Here is a 17,604-nt window from a genome sequence, read left to right as displayed (position 1 = left end):
TGTGAGAACACTCTTTATGTTCTAATTTTTTACTCGTATGTTCTAAATTTTAAATCTGATGTTCTAAACTTTTCCTTAGGTGTTCTAAATTAAATCAAATGTTCTAATTTAGTATTCAGATGTTCTAAACCATAAATTAGTTAAGTTTGATGTCATAAATTTTAAATAACTTGTTCCAAAATTTCAACTTATATGTTCTAAATTTTAAAACGTGTGTTCTAAGATTTTTAATTATATGTTCCAGATTTTAAAGCGTATGTTCTATTTTTTTACACGTATGTTCTAAATTCTTTACTCACACTTTCTATATTCTATATCAGTTTGTTCTAAATTTTTATTCACATGTTCATAATCTTAAATCAAATGTTCTAAATTTTACTCATATGTTTAAAATTTCATAAAGCTAATTTTATAAATTTTTAATCACTTGTTCAAATTCTTAAATTAGATGTTCTAAACATATTACTCACACAAATGTTCTAAATTATTACTCATATGTTTAGAATTTTAGTTTGAGTCATATGTTCTAAATTTTAACTCGCATGTTCTAAATTTTTACTTACATGTTCTAAATTTTTACTCATATATGTTCAGAATTTTAGTTTGAGTCACATGTTCTAAATTTTTACTCACATGTTCTAAATTTTTACTCATATGTTCTAAATTTTAAATCAGTTCTCATATAAGTATGAATTCTCACATATGGACCTATTCTCACCGGATCCCTCCCCTATATATATATATATATATATTTCCTTAAAATTTCTAAATGTACCCCTTGTGTTACTTTTATCATTTTCCAATTAAAATATACTACAAATCTACTCTCATGCCTCACATTTTTGGATTGGCTGTCGGGCAATAAGCCAATAATAATACATATGACATGATTCATGTGCATCCAATTTAATAACTATTGTTTGACTTTAAGTGAAATCATTTAGAAAGAATTTGCTTTAGGATAATCATTCATGATTTAACACATACAGAAAGTCACTTAAGGCGTTGTTTTGCACTTATTTTTCAAAATTTTAGGTGTTTTTTTTTTTAAATTTTGTTTAAGCAACCTGCTAAACAGGTTAAGTTAAACATGTGGGGTGGGGCTCACTTTTATTGGAATATTAGAAACAAGGAAATACATAATTGAATATCAAGGAGAGAAAAAAAAATGGAAATTTATAATATTTGATGACAAAATTTGAAGATGAAAGGTCATACATGTGAAATTGATTTTTGATGAAGGAACTTTCATGGAGGAAACCCCTCATAAAAGGCACGATTGGTACATTAGTTTTTGCCTTTTTGGTAAATGAGAGAGAAAGAGTAAGGGCTTGTTCACATTTACTAAATTTCAGTTTAGTTCAGTTCAGCGCCTAATTTCTTTCTCTCATAAATTATTCATTTCATCTCAGTTTAATTCAGTTCAGTTCAGTTCAGTTCAACTCCAATCAGTTCAGTTCAGTCCAGTTCAACTCCAATCAGTTCAGTTCAGTTCATTAAATGTGAACAGGCCCTAAATGCAATTAAAAAAAAAATTAAAAGCAGGCCCCACATGTCTAATATGAGCAACTCCTCCCTCCTATACGTTCGTTTATTCTGAGTTAAAGAGTAGTTTGGATTAAAATGACAAGATGTTCAATAGTTCAGATTATTTTTGTTAATTTTTCTTAGATAACATAATATACTAGTATAAAGTAATCATATACGAAGTATTAAAAAAGAATGCATTTAGAAAAAATAACACTCATAAAAAAAAAAAAAAAGTGATGCATTAAAAAAAAAAAAAAATAAAACCGAAGATTGTATACTGAAAACAATATTAGCATTTTAGGACACTTGAAAACACGGACCACCATTGGGCCCTGACGGTCCACGGATGGAGTAATATTATCATTAACATATTGTCAAATAATAAAAAAGGAGATCTCTACAGTTCTTTCCACAATAAAAATAAAAAAATGGAGATCTGTTGAACTTCTCTTTCTATCACTGTATTTAAAAATTTATTTATTCAATTTCCTTGAATTTCAAGAAACAAAATGAATTTGAAATTTGTAACTCATCTAATTTCAGTATTAACGATGAGTTTGGTATCATTTGGGTTGTCTAACAATAATCATACCACTTCAAATTCAATTTCAAATATTGTTCGATTTCTACCTGGCTTCCCTGGAATTCTCCCTTTCAATCTTCAAACTGGGTATGTATTTATATACGTCGATTACTTCCTCTGTTTTTTTAATTGTACTCGTATCATTTTGTTGTTTATGCTTGTTATATCACAATTATGCTACAAAATTTAGGAAAAAAAGCTGTTGATTTCATGGTTCTTTTACACTAAGGTCGCTTACCATATTCAAAAGTACTACTTTGAATTATACAGCATTTATACTCTTCTGCATCATCGATTAATTCTTTTTTTTTTTTTTTTTTTTTTTTGTTTTGGGGGGGGGGGGGGGGGGGGGGGGATTATATATTGAAATGGTGAGTTTAAATTTTGAATTACAAATTGTACATCGAATTACAAAGTAGATGTATAATTTGGAGGGGAAAAAACCTAACACATTTGATTGATAATAATATGTAAAACATTACGACGCGAGTAGATTTACGTTTTGTTTATAGCGCTACTTATCTTACAAAGTTTTATGTATGACTTGTTCTGTCTCTAGAAAAATACTTCGTTCGTATATGATTCGAGTTAATAATGAAAAATTAAACATAATTTGATAATAAAAAGTTGTTAAGCAAATACAAGAACACATTTGAGCAGTAAATGTTAAACATTTAATTATAAGAATGCATGCCTACATCTTATATACGAAGTAATTGTTTAATAATCAAGAGTCAGGGCCTGAACTGAACTGATTGGAGCTGAACTAAACTGAATAGAGCTGAAATGAAGGGCCTGTTCTGATTGACTGAAATCAACTGAACTGAACTGAGCTGAACTGAACTGAACTGAACTGAACTGAACTGAACTTATTAATTAGTGATTTTTAACTACGGATTAATGGTCTTTGATTATATATTACTATACCTATACCTATGTGTATATACAAATGTACTATTTCATATGACATAATTATAAAATTTATAATATAATTATAAATTTATGGAAAATATATTAAAAACTTGAAACCTCTAAATATTTTAAACACATATACTATTTAATTTTAAAATAAAATAATATTATGACAAAAGAACACAAAACACTTACATGTAGCAGAAAAGCAGCTATGGATATTGTCCGACAAGAAATAACTGATCAGATATGGGAGTCAGTTCAGAGGAATGCCGAGGTAATGGAGGAGCTTGGTGGACAAGAAGAAGACGAAGAACTAACTGACTATGAAAATTAGTTTAAGTTGTGTAGTACTCTAATTTTCTCAATAAGATTAACAATAGAAATGTGTATCAAAAAAATAGAACCATTTGAACAATGAATTGTATCGATATTATTATTATTATTATTATTATTAATATTAATTATTGTTATTATTATTATAATTAATTATTGATTATTATTATTAGTATTATTGTTATTATTATTATTATTTATTCATGATTATTATTATTATTTATTGATAATAATAATAATAATAATAATTATTATTATTATTATTTGTTGCGTCGTTGTAATAAGAGCTTAAAAGAATGAAATTTGGCTTTATATCATTAGCAATATCATTAGACATAAGAGCTGAACTGAACTGAACTGAACTGAATTTCAACGGAAGAGAACAGGCCCGAATTGTTTATGAAAGAAGGAAATTAAAAGCTGAATTGAACTGAACTGATTGAAGCTGAACTAGAATTAAGCTGAAGAGAACAGACCCTCATAATAAGTTTTACTATACGTATATATGAAAATATATATATATATACTCCGTATATAGAAGTGGTGGTTATATTGTAGATGTGATCATTTGCGGGCTTGGGCGGGTAGCGGGCCGGACTTATGCTTATTTTTTGTCCAACGGGCTTTATATAGCAAACCCGGACCCTTTTATGCGGACTTGATACTTTGTCCATACCCGCTTATTAAACGGGTCGGGCTTGCCCGCGGGCTAACGGGCCTTAAATTTTGTTTTTATTTTTATAGTACTAATTCATCTTTTTTATTATTTACCTTTGCTAAAATTATTTTGGTAGAGTTGTCTTAAAATTTATTGTTCACAAATGATAATAGATTTTAACAAAAAGGTTGAAAATATGACATATAATGGAAGAAAAAACTTATTTAATAAGTGTTAATGATTAAATATAAAATAAAAATAAGTAATTGTAACTAATAAAATCTTATAGTTCAATATAGTCTCTTTGTATTTATTTTCTAAAATACACAAAGTCTATCATAAATTCATAATTAGTAACTAAATAAAATTATTAAAATAATATTTTTACTATTAAATTAGTAAACGGGCCGGGCGGGCTAGCCCGCAATATATATTTTCTTGTCCATACCCGTCCATTTATATTAACGGGCCCGCCTTTTATACGGGTCGGGTTGGGCGGGCTTAGCGGGTCGTCCCGCCCATGAACAGCTCTAAAGATATTGACTAATGTAGTAGAAAATAATGTGTGAACACCAACAAACTCAGCAACGTCATGTTACTTGCTAACTCATGGTGACACATAGAGATATGGCAAGAAGTTTTGTGGTCCTTGGACTTTTGGAGAAATTATAGGGTTCTTATGAACCTGATTTGTGTTCTTCAAATAATGTGACAAAATGAAGAAATGTAGAGTAAAATCTAGAATTAAATAAAATTAAATATTGCATCAGGTATGTAAACTGTAGTGAACAAATGAAAGGGTGAGAATTAAAATTGGAAGAGTGGTTATATGTGGATAATTAAGAGAAAATAACTAAGGTTGTTGGATGCCTTAAAAAAGAGTAATGTTGTTGTCACATTACATTGTGACTTATGACTTGTCAGAGGATCGATTTTAAATAAGAACTCTAATGACAAGCTAATTGTCAAATTAGCTTGCTATGCCACATAAGTTTTTAAGCTAATTGTCAGCTTAGAATTGTCAAATTTGCTTGCTATGCCACATAAGTATGTTATTTAATTTCAATTACTAATTTATGGGGCTTGGGGCTTGTCCCTCGTTTGCAACCAAAAAAAAAATTACAAATTTATTACTTTGTTGGTTCGCATGAATATAATAATTTAATTTCAACGATATAATTGTAGATATATTGGAGTTTGGGAGGAGCAAATGCAGCTATTTTACTACTTTATAAAATCCGAGAATAACCCAAAAACAGATCCACTTTTGGTTTGGTTTGCTGGTGGACCCGGTTGCTCTTCCTTTACGGATCTTGTTTTTGGACATATTGGTAATAAATCCGATCCACTTCTTCTTAATTTTTTTTCCCTTCTTGAGGGAAGTAAATCATTAAATACCCCCCACTTTTTTTTTTTTTGACAAGATCATTAATTGTAATAGAATGAATTTAGTTATAATATTATGTACTCTCTCCGTCCCTAAATAATATTCCTACTTCTTTTTATTATGTGAGGAATAAATGTTTGAAATAGGAATGTAATTTAGGGACGGAGGGAGTATAAAAATTTGTATTAACTATTAGTTTATGCCTCTAGTAGTTATAAAAGTACTTAAGGCCTTGAGGGGTTCTATTGCATACAGAGTAGTACTTATACGAAGTATATGATAATTTTTTGTAATATCACAATTATATTCATTATTTTTAGATTTATTTCTTTCATTTAGTATCTATCTCCTACTAAATGGAGGCATGAAGCCATAATAATTGAAATATGTTGGCACACACAAGTACACAACCCTATTTTCAATGATCCGCCTGAAGCTGGGTAAGCAATTGAAAGAAGTCTTAGTCGAGTCCGAGGCCAGGCGAAAAAAAAAAAAAAACAAAAACATAGAAAAAGTTAAAATATATGCTTTATTAAATCCTAATAAATTCATGTTGTGATGACAAAAAAGGTCCTCTATCCTTCAACATATCATCACAATGGGAGGATGGTTTACCAACACTTGAATCAAATCCTTATTCTTGGACCAAGGTAATCCAACTATCTATCTATTTATCACCACAGTTTTATGTACATATAGCTTGTTCATCTATATTGCTCTAAGAAAAGTTGCCTCTGTTATGGATTAACTCGAACACTATTATGAATTCATATTTTGTCAAAAAAAAAAAAAAAAAAAGAAAACTGAGTACATTGTTTTATGTGACAAGTCGATGATATGTTATCAATTTTTTTTTTTTTTGAACGGGTTTTTTTGAATGTTATATGTTATCAATTATTACTTAACATACATGAAAGTAGATTTTATAAAACATACTTGTATAAGACCACTAGTAGTAGATTACATTGTATCATATTATTGAAAATATATTTTAGATAAAAGAAAGTGAATTAATTCTTAATTTATTGTGAGAAGGAGCTTAGTGATCTAACTTTTTGATAGCGAAAGGGAGACATTTGAATAATTATGGTGTCCTTTTAACCTTTTTAATTAAAAAACCAAAAATTAAGAATTAAAATATAAATATAGAAAATCCATATTGAAGATTTTTAAGTATATCATGCAACACATTAGCTCACACATGGCCTGCCACGCCACACACACTACCACCACCATACCTTACCATCATCACCATCCCTAACACCACGCCATAAATTCGTGGTTTCCCCTACCACCCTAATCATCAAACCACCTTGAACTATAAAGTGTGCAATGTACATTTATAAATATATTGTGAAGTAAGGCATCATTTATATAAAGTAAACATTTATAAAGTACATTTATAAAGTAAATATTTATAAAGTACTGTTTAATCTGTAAACTAACAATGCATTGAATGTGTTTTAGGTTGCAAATGTATTATTTCCAGATTCACCTGTTGGCGCTGGATTTTCCTATGCAACAAACAAATCTTACATTCCTAGTGATACAAACACGGTAAAGCAGGCATATGAGTTTTTGAAGAAGGTTAGTTCAATTATTAGCGAATCAGAGTGCTTATATATTAAGGGCATGCTTGGATTGAGACTAAGTAATGTAGGGCCTGTTCACATTTACTGAACTGAGCTGAACTGAACTGAACTGAACTGATTAGAGCTGAACTGAACTGATTGGAGCTGAACTGAACTGAATTGAGCTGAAATGAATATTTTATGTGAGAGGGAAATTAAGAGCTGAACTGAACTGATTAGAGCTGAACTGAACTGAATTGAGCTGAAATGAATATTTTATGTGAGAGGGAAATTAAGAGCTGAACTGAACTGAACTGAACTAAACTGAAATTAAGTAAATATGAACAGGCCCGTATTATAAGGGTAATAAAATTCAAATTAAAGATAATGCAAATGAATATAAAGAAGGATGAGATAGTGATCGATGTTGTGGTGAGAGGAGAAGAAAAGGGAACTATTAGCCTCTTTTTGGTGTAATAGTAATCTTATAAGGGGTGTGTGCCACTGTGCCTATATTATTACCCTCATTATTATGAGTAACAATTCTCCATATTTATCTCTCTTTTTCACATGTCACAAATACTTTGTTATTTTGTCTGTAAACATCTTATTCCCTATAACGTCACTTATTTTTTCTATATTGACTTGTTACTCTTTAAATCATTGCCCTCAATCAAAGCATGGCCTAAGCGGTTAAATTTAATGTATTGTTTGATTTTTTTCGAATGGTTCCTTGCATTGCTAAGCTACTTGCTAGTTCATGCATGTTTTCTCACTTTCTCTACTTTAACTATTCCCCTTCTCCTTTCCAAACATTATTTTCTTAGGGCTTCTTCTATCTGTTCAGCTTCATTTCAGTTGAGTTTAGTTTCTAATTTTCTTCTCTCATAAATAATTCATTTCAGTTCAGTTCATCCTCAATCAGTTCAGTTCAGTTTAGTTGTTTTTACTTTTTAGTAAATCAAAATAGGAATCTTTTCCCTTTCCCAAATACTTTTGAATTTCATTTTAATGTTTTTCTTTGATTTAAACTCAATCATCTTTTAAATGTTCAAGAATTACTTATTTACTAACTAATAAAATCTAGTGATTTATAATAATAATATTAAAAAAGTACTCTGTATTATCGAATTTCAATAGTCTACTCTGACCTTTTGTCTAGTTAGAAAGTTTTGTATAATTCGTCCGGGTTCAGAGTGAGGACATAAATTATTGGATATTTTATATGAGCATCTCAACTTTTGCAATTTAGATACTCATATAAGTTTTTAGACATTTTATATAAAGTTTTTGTAATTTTCATAAAAGTTATTGGACATATATATAATTTTTGGGTGGATAGATTTGTGAAGAAACGAACACATCCAATACTTTGTGTTTTGTTAATTGAAATCATGCATGGTTCATGCAGTGGCTGATTGAGCATCCTAAATTTGCAAAAAATCCTATTTACATCGCTGGCGCTTCGTATGCTGGAAGAGTCATTTCATCACTTATGTTAGAGATAATAAATGGTACTTTCGAATATTCATTCACTTATATGTACTCCTTTTGTTTTTTGAATGTTATAGCTTAACTTTTTTTGTTATTCATCACGTAATGGTTTTGACTAAAATTATCTTAAGTTGACCCAACTCGAGAAACCAACATGCATGTACCAAAAAAGACTTGAACCCGACTTGCACCCAAACGATGGGGTGAAACTAGTGACCTGTAACATTACCTAAATTGACTCTGTTAAATAAATGGTTTCGATCAAATGCCCTATGACCCAATTCAAACTCAAACTTGCACCCGATTTGATATCAATTACAATTGTTTCATAATATAAATTATTTTATGATTCTATTGATACTTAATTGTATTAAAAGTAGGTTATACTATTGCATCGATATATGTGTAAATTTTGACCGAGTTAGTTATTCTAGACATGGAGTATGATGATAAGTATTTGTATTGATATCAATTTATCTAATGTATGAGTTCTTATTCTTAGGAAATGAAGTAGGATCTGGGGCAAGAATGAATATTCAGGTATGTTATCATTTATTTTTGGAAATTTTGAAAAGTACTCCGTACCACATATTATTAAACTCGTTTTAGTAATACTCCATCCGCTTTTTTTTTTATTTGCATCAATTTCCGTTTATGAATGTTTTCTATTTAAATGCATCACTTCTATATTTGGTAATTTTATAATGTATTATATTTTATCATTTTTTTCTCTTACTTTAAATCAATTTCAAATTATTATATCATTTTGCTCTCTTTTATAGTCTCCGCTTAAATAATAAAATTATATATCCTTTATATCATATTTTCTCTTTCATGGTCCCCATCTTAATTTCACTATAATAATTTATTCACCCACTCATAATATTATATTACTTTCCTAAAACTATGTTAGCGCATAGTATCGAAATAATTACAATTTCAAAACATAAAAAGCTACCACCTCTTTTCCCAAACCCTATTTAAGTGACGTCATGGTCGGCCCACTAACAATACCGAACTACTCCTATGGATAAGTTAGGTTTGAGTATTTAAGTCGTTTAAGGTCCCAAATGTTTGGGAGGCTCGATACTTCGATAACATGCAAAATCATATGATTAAAAGGATTAGCTCCTTAGCCTTATGTAATGTCTAACTCTCTTTTCTTTTATCAATGTCGGGACAAGTCTATGTTTGTTTAGAAAAGTTACATTACTACCATCAGACAGGGATAAAAGGAGTAATTAGCTTAGAAAAAATTAATTGGTACTACGCACTAGGAGCATTAGGCAATTTTGGCTTTCTCATTTGTATGTAGATTTGTAATGATATCTCCTTTCATAACATTTGATTCCAGGGATATATTATTGGGAATCCGGTGATGGATAATAACCTTTCAAAGTATGCAATCGAATATGCTCACCGTATATCTATACTGTCAGATGAGCTTTATGAGGTTAGTAGAATTAGTACTTAATCATCAGCATATTTGTGCACTAATTGAAACAGATTTTAGGTTGCCATTTGTACAATAATGCAATGATAATATGTCAACAAATACTTGTTTCCACCGTTTTTAATTACTTGAACACTTTGACTTATGCAGTATTCACATACTTTACTTTGACTAAATTTTATGAATTTAGGAAAATATATATTCTTGTGGGATCTTACTACATATGTTTTGACAATTACGGAATAATTACAAAAGTGATTAAAAACAATAAATTAGCATACGTGAAAAGAAAAGTGTTGGGGCTTGTTCTCATTGACTGAACTGAACCGAACTGAATTGAACTTATTAATTAGTGATTTTTAACTACGGATTAGTGATCTTTGATTATTTTATTATTATCATATTAAAATATTTAAGAAAAATATACTATAAAATTATAATACTTATGGAAAATATATTAAAAACATGAAACCCCAAAACATTTTAAAAACATATACTATTTAATTAAAAAATAAAATATTATTATGACAAAAGAACACAAAACACTTGTAAAGAATTTACACAATTTAAAGATTATTTTATTATTAAAGATTATTATTATTATTATTATTATTATTATTGTCGTCGTTGTAATAAGAGTTTAAAAGAATGAAATTTTGCTTCATATCATTAGCAATTTCATTCTACATAAACTGAACTGAACTGATTTGAACTGATTAGAGCTCAACTAAACTAAACTGAAAATACACGTATGAGAACAGACCTTTAGTTGCAAGTTAGTGAAAAGAAAAGTGTTAGTTGCAAGTAAATGAACAGAAGAAGTACAAGGCAATCTTCGAAGGATAATACCAGACTAAATAGTACTTTGTCTGGTAGTAAGTTTTTTTTTTTTTTTTTTTGAAAAGGTCTAGTAGTAAGGATTGAACAGGAATTATACAAGTATATATTATTATAAAACCTTGTAATTTAAAGTAGTAAGATTTTGGCCTCGGCAATATTGGTAGGCCAGGGTTCACATAAGAAATAATTGGATTACCTGAGAATTTCTAACTATTGTTTGTTTCTCTATTTGAAAATATATACTTGTCATCAATGATCTCTTTGAATGAGGCATTTTTAATATAATTCTATTTTAAATAATTTGTTGTGCTCTTTATTATTATCATTTCACTAATGCATCTTGTATATTAAAATTGTTAGTCGGCCAAATTAAGTTGTCATGGTGATTATGAGCCAATTGTTGCTGAAGTTAATGCACAATGCAAAGAGAACCTTGAAGCTACATCACATGTGAGTATGTTTTACATTCAACAAATCACACACAAAAATGATATGTTTTACACTAGATCGATTGGATACGATTAGCTCTAGTTACGTACTAAATTAATTAGTATGTAAACGTTTTCTTAGACCCTTAAGGATTAATTGATTGAATGAACCCTAAAAAATCATTTGGAATATATAGTTTAATAGGTTAATCTAATTTAAATAGTACATTCCATACATGTGTGATAAACTTAATTATATATCGGTCTATCTCATGTACTAATATCTATGATCTGCGATTGCCTATGCAGTGCATGGATCCAATAGAATCCACATTTATCCTGGATTCCAAATGCAATGTATCAACACCGGATAAGTGGTGTCGGGTATTGCTTAACTTCCCTCTTTCGTTTACAGTATTTCAGAGTTGAAAGGGCTATACTTTAAGTAATTGAAACATCTTTAAAAGTTTTTTTTCTTATTATTTTTTATTTTGACTTTGTTTATGAGACAAATTTTGTTAAAATAGAAAAACTGTTAGAGACAGAATGAGTAGATTTTATGTGATCGATAACAAATTTATGAATTATTTGTACTATCTGTGTGCGTATGTGTTTTTGGTGGTGTAGGTATACTATCGTAATCGCATGTCTCAATCGTGGGCAAATAACATTAACGTCCAAGCAGCTGTTCATGTTCGAGAGGTATGTAATTGATTTATAAATAGGATTTTTCAAGTCTTGTATAATTTTGCTGAAAAATATATACTATGTATATATATAAAAAAATACTTAAGTTTTTAGTATTTTGAAACTTGATCTAATTCAAATTTTTTACACCTACCTCTTTTGAATCCCTTTTCTACACTTAAACATGTTAAAATTTTGCAATTTTAGTAAAACTAGTTTAGGTCTCATGCATGCATGTACAAATATTTATTATAAGGATATGAAAGAGGTATCAATTTAGGGTATGTTCTCTTCAGCTTACTTTCAGTTCAATTCAGTTCAGTTCAATTCAACTTAGCTCGATTCAATTTAGTTCTGTTCAGTTCCTAATTTCCTTCTCTCAATTCAGTTCAGTTCAGTTCAGTAAATCATAATAGGCCCTTCGATCAATCATCAATTGAACTACATTCTAATCTTGATAATCATATATATCAATGAACGTTCCGAAGATTAGTACTTTGATTAGATAGTTGATGTACTATATCATGTTGCTCTGTTTTGCGTGTGGTCTTATGTTGAGAGTAATTGTGTTTAGAGAACAATTAGTGAATGGTTTCGCCGCGGTCGACGCAGCGATGATGTGTTTAAGTACAATTATGATGGTGATAACAGCGTAAGTAGTCAACAAAATCTTACCACCAAGCCTCTCAGGGCACTAATCTTCAGGTAATTCATATATATTCTCTATATGCAAATTGTGCTTTACACATGATCTAAGTAACGTGCTAGTTATAACAATTACTTTGTATTATAATCTCAAAAGTATACATACACTACTTTCATCTCACTAAAATAATGGTTAAATTATTTTAATCTAGTATTTTCTCCGTTTTTTTTTTTTTTTTTTAATTTGGGTTAAAAGGCGATCATTTGGTCATTCATTTTATCATCATCATCAAAGGTACACCAGTTCTCAAAGGCCCAGCCTTTGACAATTAAGTTTTTACAAACCCAAACAAAAGTTAGCAATTTCATATTCATACACCACTAAAAACATTGCTGCTATTGCCAAAAACTATGTCACCTAATTAAACCATCCAGAGGCTTCTCCCTACTTGCTTCGGGGCAATCCTACAAAAGGCAGTTGAAATCACGACCTTCTGTCTAGCCATTCGCGCTACTATATCAACTTCATGCACTTGGTCCCGCTTCCCTTGCTTTAATGATAGCCTCTTTAGTTGCTGGAGGAATTCCCTGCATTCATCATATACATTAGTCAGTTCATGAACAACCTCTTTACAATCTCATAATAGAAATCTAGCTACAAACCGTTTGACATTTGCTCAAGTAAGAGAATATAAGATAGCAAGGGTTTTCCCCCACACAGCAGAAGTACAGGAGATATATATGCATAGCCATACCATCACACCAGACCACATTACTATCTCTACAAACACACCTTATGCCAGCTAAAAGGGTTGAGGAGGAGAAGGAAGCATCAGTTTTGATGAGCACTTGGTTGTCAGCTATTGGGAGAAAAGTTGGGAGTCTAGCCTTATGAATGGTAGTAGAAGGAGAGAGCCCGGAGAGGGTAGAATTTTCCTCAATCACACATGTTTTGGCTCTCCGTCCTTTTTAGCTGTCACATTTTGACTTTTGATAGTATAAAATTTACTTTGAGTAGCATTTGTAATTTACAACTGTGATTAAATAAAATCATGTGCAATCTTATTTAAATCCTCTCAATTGGTATTTTATAAAGATTTACTATATATAATTTTTACTTATTAATAATTAAAGATGTTAATATTTATATTGGTGCAATAATACGGTGTAGTTTTTTACGGTATCCAATTAATTGCACGCCTAGTTACATCGGCTATGCTTACCGATTGACTTTGTTTAACAGTGGTGACCAGGATATGATGGCTCCATATTTGTCAACATTGGCTTGGATAAAAAAGCTAAATATCGTCCCAAATGATGATTATTGGAGGCCTTGGTTTTTCAATGGCCAAGTTGGAGGGTAAATTAAGTTTCTACAAAATCTCTCTCTGCTTATTATTTGAAATTTGTCTTTTGAATTTTTATTTATTTATTAATTTTGGGTGGGAGGGAAGTAAAATACATCAAGGTTTGGGGATCTTCTCTATGAACTGAACATCTGAACCTTAACTTATTAAGTGAAATAAAAGCAGATAATTTACCATCTAAGTAGATATATAACATAATTGATATATGTAGAAGTGTAAGAAAAATTTTATAAAATTAGGCCCCGTTCTTTTAGAATAAAATTGTTGAACTAAACAGAATTAAAATTTTCTGAACCGAAGTGAAATATGTTGAACTTAACTGAGCTGAAGTGGAACTAAAATGACCTAAATAAATAAATAGACAAATAATTATAATAATAATAATAATAATAATAATAATAATAATAATAATAATAATAATAATAATTTTGACCACATGCTATGACTTATATAATACAAATAAATTAGCATGAGTGGTCTTATTAGATTCCCCTTATTATTAAATTTTAAAATATCAATTTTTTTTTTTTTTTTTTTTTATAATTTTCACTTATATATAGCTAAAGATATTCATGATGAATTATGTTCATTGGAGACCGTGCAAATGCAAAGTGAGTCGAAATTTCAGAAATGGATGTAATATTTATAATTACAATTATTAATATAATAAGGGTCTGTTCACATTTATTGAACTGAGCTGAACTGAACTGATTGGAGCTAAACTGAACTGAGCTGAAATGAATATTATATGAGAGAGGGAAATTAGGAGCTGAACTGAACTGATTTGATTGGAGCTGAACTGAACTGAACTGAACTGAAATTAAGTAAATGTGAATAGGCCTAATACCACAATAAAAAATATTAATGATATTTATAAATTAATAATGATAATTATGATTAAAAAAATTATAATGTTTGCTTCTATGATGGCGGTCAGTCGTTGGTGTGGGTGGTGGTGTTGGTGGCTAGCAGTGGGTCGTGCTTGATCGAGTGTATTAATTTTAGTTTTAATTTGATATTGTAAGGAAATAAGGGTATTTTGGTCATTTTGGATTATGATTGAGTAGTTATATTATAAACTGAGAATTTCTTGTTTGATGCAGATATGTTACAGAATATTCAAATGACAACTATAATTTGACATTTACTACAATCAAGGTACAAGCATTACTCAATCTAATCCTTTAAATACCCATTTACTTACTGATATGTAATGAACTTAAATTATATTTGCTAAATTTAAATCATTTTTATTTTAATTAAATTAGTTTCGACATACTTAAATACACTTTTTGTAATTAAATTAATTTTGCTGAACTTAAATAATTTTTACTAATCATCAATAATCAATAACTTAATACTAAAACAGACACCGGGAGTGACATGTGCCACATCCTGGTGCTGTTTTTCTCTCCAAAACTCCCCTTCCCTTATTGACCTTTTTTTGTTTATATTTGATTCTATAATAATATCATTCTAAGTCTTTATATTATTTTTATGACAAGTATATATTCCTTTTTATTTGGTGTTCATAATTATTCTATATACATTTACCTTTATTTCAACTTCATTTTAACTATCTTTTAAATGGAGTATTAACAGATTTTTGCCAAAAAAATTATAATAATTGATTCATATAATAAATGTTAAAGAAATGACTTTAAAACATCACTAAATTTTTTTAAATACTTCTAGCTAATATTTTATTTCAATTTCAACTTATTATAACTATATATTCAAGTTAATTGCAATTTTGTTTATGAAAATTTTACCACTATACGTACATATTATAAAATCAAGGATTTATAGGGTATAGTATAGCTATAAAATAAATATTATGTTTGACAAATGATTTTTTTAGATATAAAGGTGATACATTATTTGTTATTTTGCGTATGTTTGCACTTTTGCTAATAGTTTTGTGGAGATATTAGTTTGTTATTTGATTGATTTTTGATGTTTATTAAAAATATATTTATAAATAAGTATTCACTGGCATGGCCACTAGATAGGCCTGATCAAACTAAGCCCTGCCAAAAAAATTCCCGAGTTTGGGCAGCCTAAAAAAATCCATTTTTTAGATAATTTGGCGTTTTGCCTGTTAATATAATATAGATTATTGAATAATAATTTCTATATATTTGATTGGTATATTTTATCAAATTTTATTTGTTGGGTGTATAATTAATTTTCTGTAAAAAAATTAGACTCACCGTGCATGGCACGAGCCTTAAACTAGTTACTAATTATTTTATTAATTTACTTTATTATATTTGTTCTTTGGAGTTATTGAGATTTACTTATTAAAACTTAATTTGACTAAACTTAACATATTTTAACAAAACTCATTATATCTTCGCTAAACTTAACTAATTTTTACTGAACTAAACTTATTTTCATCAAATAATTAGCTATCACTGTTCATTGCTTTACTTAGTAATACTAGACATATATCACATTTCGTCAAATATCTTTTTAGTTAGAACCTTTGATACTTAGTCAGATTACTAATTTTGCAGGGAGCAGGACATATTGCCCCTGCATATAAGCCGCAAGAATGTTTAGCAATGTTGCAAAGATGGATTGCATTTAGCCGTTTGTGATTAGAATTATCAACATTGATGTTTGTTGAATTTTTAAAAGGCGAAATAGGCCTCAACAACACGAACTTTTAACAAGGTGCATATGGTAGCATGAACTTTGACTAGTAGCTGTAACAGCACTAACTTTTTTATTGGATCAAAAACTTTATAACCTAGGATCGAAAACTTTATAACTTAGGATCAAAAACTTTTATTGGATCGAAAACTTTATAACCTAGGATCGAAAACTTTATCAAATATTAATATATATTAACTGTTTGCAAATTTTGATATCATATTTAGTCCTGGAGGTCCAAATTGAGCCAATACTTTGACCGAAACATTTTTATAACACGCAAATCGATTTTTTTTATTTTTTTTTTGTTATTTTTTATGCTAAAGTTGATCTCAAATTTGACTAAATTGACCTCCAAAACCTCGTTTAATATTTTTTACCCATAAAAAAATTGAGGCACGCAATACTAAAATATTTTTTATAATAATAAAATATTAGATACCATGTCTTCGTCATAATTTTTGGTATCAAGCTTCATTTATGATACTCTGTGCGCCTATTTAAAAAGTTTGTGTTGTTATAGCTACTAGTCAAAATTCATGCTGCTACTTGCAACTTGTTAAAAGTTCGTGCTGTTGAGGCCAATTTTGCCTTTTAAAAATTTATTTACCTTTCTCCATACCTAAAAGGCATTGTAAAGTAAAGATGCATTATTTGTATGATTCATGAAAGCAATGATGAAACATTATTTCATTAGAAAAAATTTCAAAAAGTTCTTTTAAGTGGCCGACTTTGTGAGAAAATGTTTTTATATATATAAAAAAAATGTGGCAAGAAAGGTTTGTAATATTTGGACACGAGTACGAGGACATGTCAATACATCACTTAAAATTACATATTATAAAAGCTTTAAATTTTTCAAAGCATCCACCCCTATTTTTTATTTTATTTTAACTCTTTTGTCGGCAAATTCTCTAATAAATGGTAGTCTTCTTCTCTATATCAATGGTGCTCTTAAAACAAGATGTGTTTTTCTTTCATATTTTTCTTCTCAATCTTTTTTCCTCTCCATTCTTAATAGAAGTGTCCGAGTGCACAACAAAATGTCGGACACG

The 17,604-nt window shown here is 29.2% G+C and overlaps 1 protein-coding gene across 1 annotated transcript; it reads left to right on the top strand.

Annotated features, from left to right (window-relative positions):
• Positions 1 to 1,958: 1,958 nt before the first annotated feature.
• LOC145609639 (serine carboxypeptidase-like 16) lies at positions 1,959 to 17,182 on the top strand. Its single transcript, XM_081665092.1, has 14 exons — positions 1,959 to 2,200; positions 5,205 to 5,350; positions 5,977 to 6,056; positions 6,874 to 6,993; positions 8,389 to 8,491; positions 8,974 to 9,011; positions 9,826 to 9,924; positions 11,125 to 11,214; positions 11,502 to 11,576; positions 11,820 to 11,894; positions 12,454 to 12,584; positions 13,768 to 13,884; positions 14,995 to 15,049; positions 16,411 to 17,182. The coding sequence occupies exons 1-14, from the start codon at positions 2,040 to 2,042 to the stop codon at positions 16,492 to 16,494; spliced, it is 1,374 nt and encodes a 457-aa protein (XP_081521218.1). The 5' UTR covers positions 1,959 to 2,039; the 3' UTR covers positions 16,495 to 17,182.
• The last annotated feature ends 422 nt before the right edge of the window (positions 17,183 to 17,604 follow it).

The sequence above is a fragment of the Chenopodium album genome, chromosome 23 (genome assembly GCF_948465745.1).
Source record: "Chenopodium album chromosome 23, dcCheAlbu1.1, whole genome shotgun sequence".
NCBI lineage: Eukaryota > Viridiplantae > Streptophyta > Magnoliopsida > Caryophyllales > Amaranthaceae > Chenopodium > Chenopodium album.
This window is presented reverse-complemented; position numbering and strand designations above follow the sequence as displayed.

What these genes read in the sequence shown, in the direction of transcription:
- LOC145609639 (XM_081665092.1), top strand. Translation starts at nt 2,040, where the DNA reads ATGAATTTGAAATTTGTAACTCATCTAATTTCAGTATTAACGATGAGT. An exon ending in CCTTTCAATCTTCAAACTGG is followed by an intron (nt 2,201 to 5,204) that starts GTATGTATTTAT and finishes ATATAATTGTAG; the next exon opens with ATATATTGGAGTTTGGGAGG. An exon ending in TGTCAGATGAGCTTTATGAG is followed by an intron (nt 9,925 to 11,124) that starts GTTAGTAGAATT and finishes TAAAATTGTTAG; the next exon opens with TCGGCCAAATTAAGTTGTCA.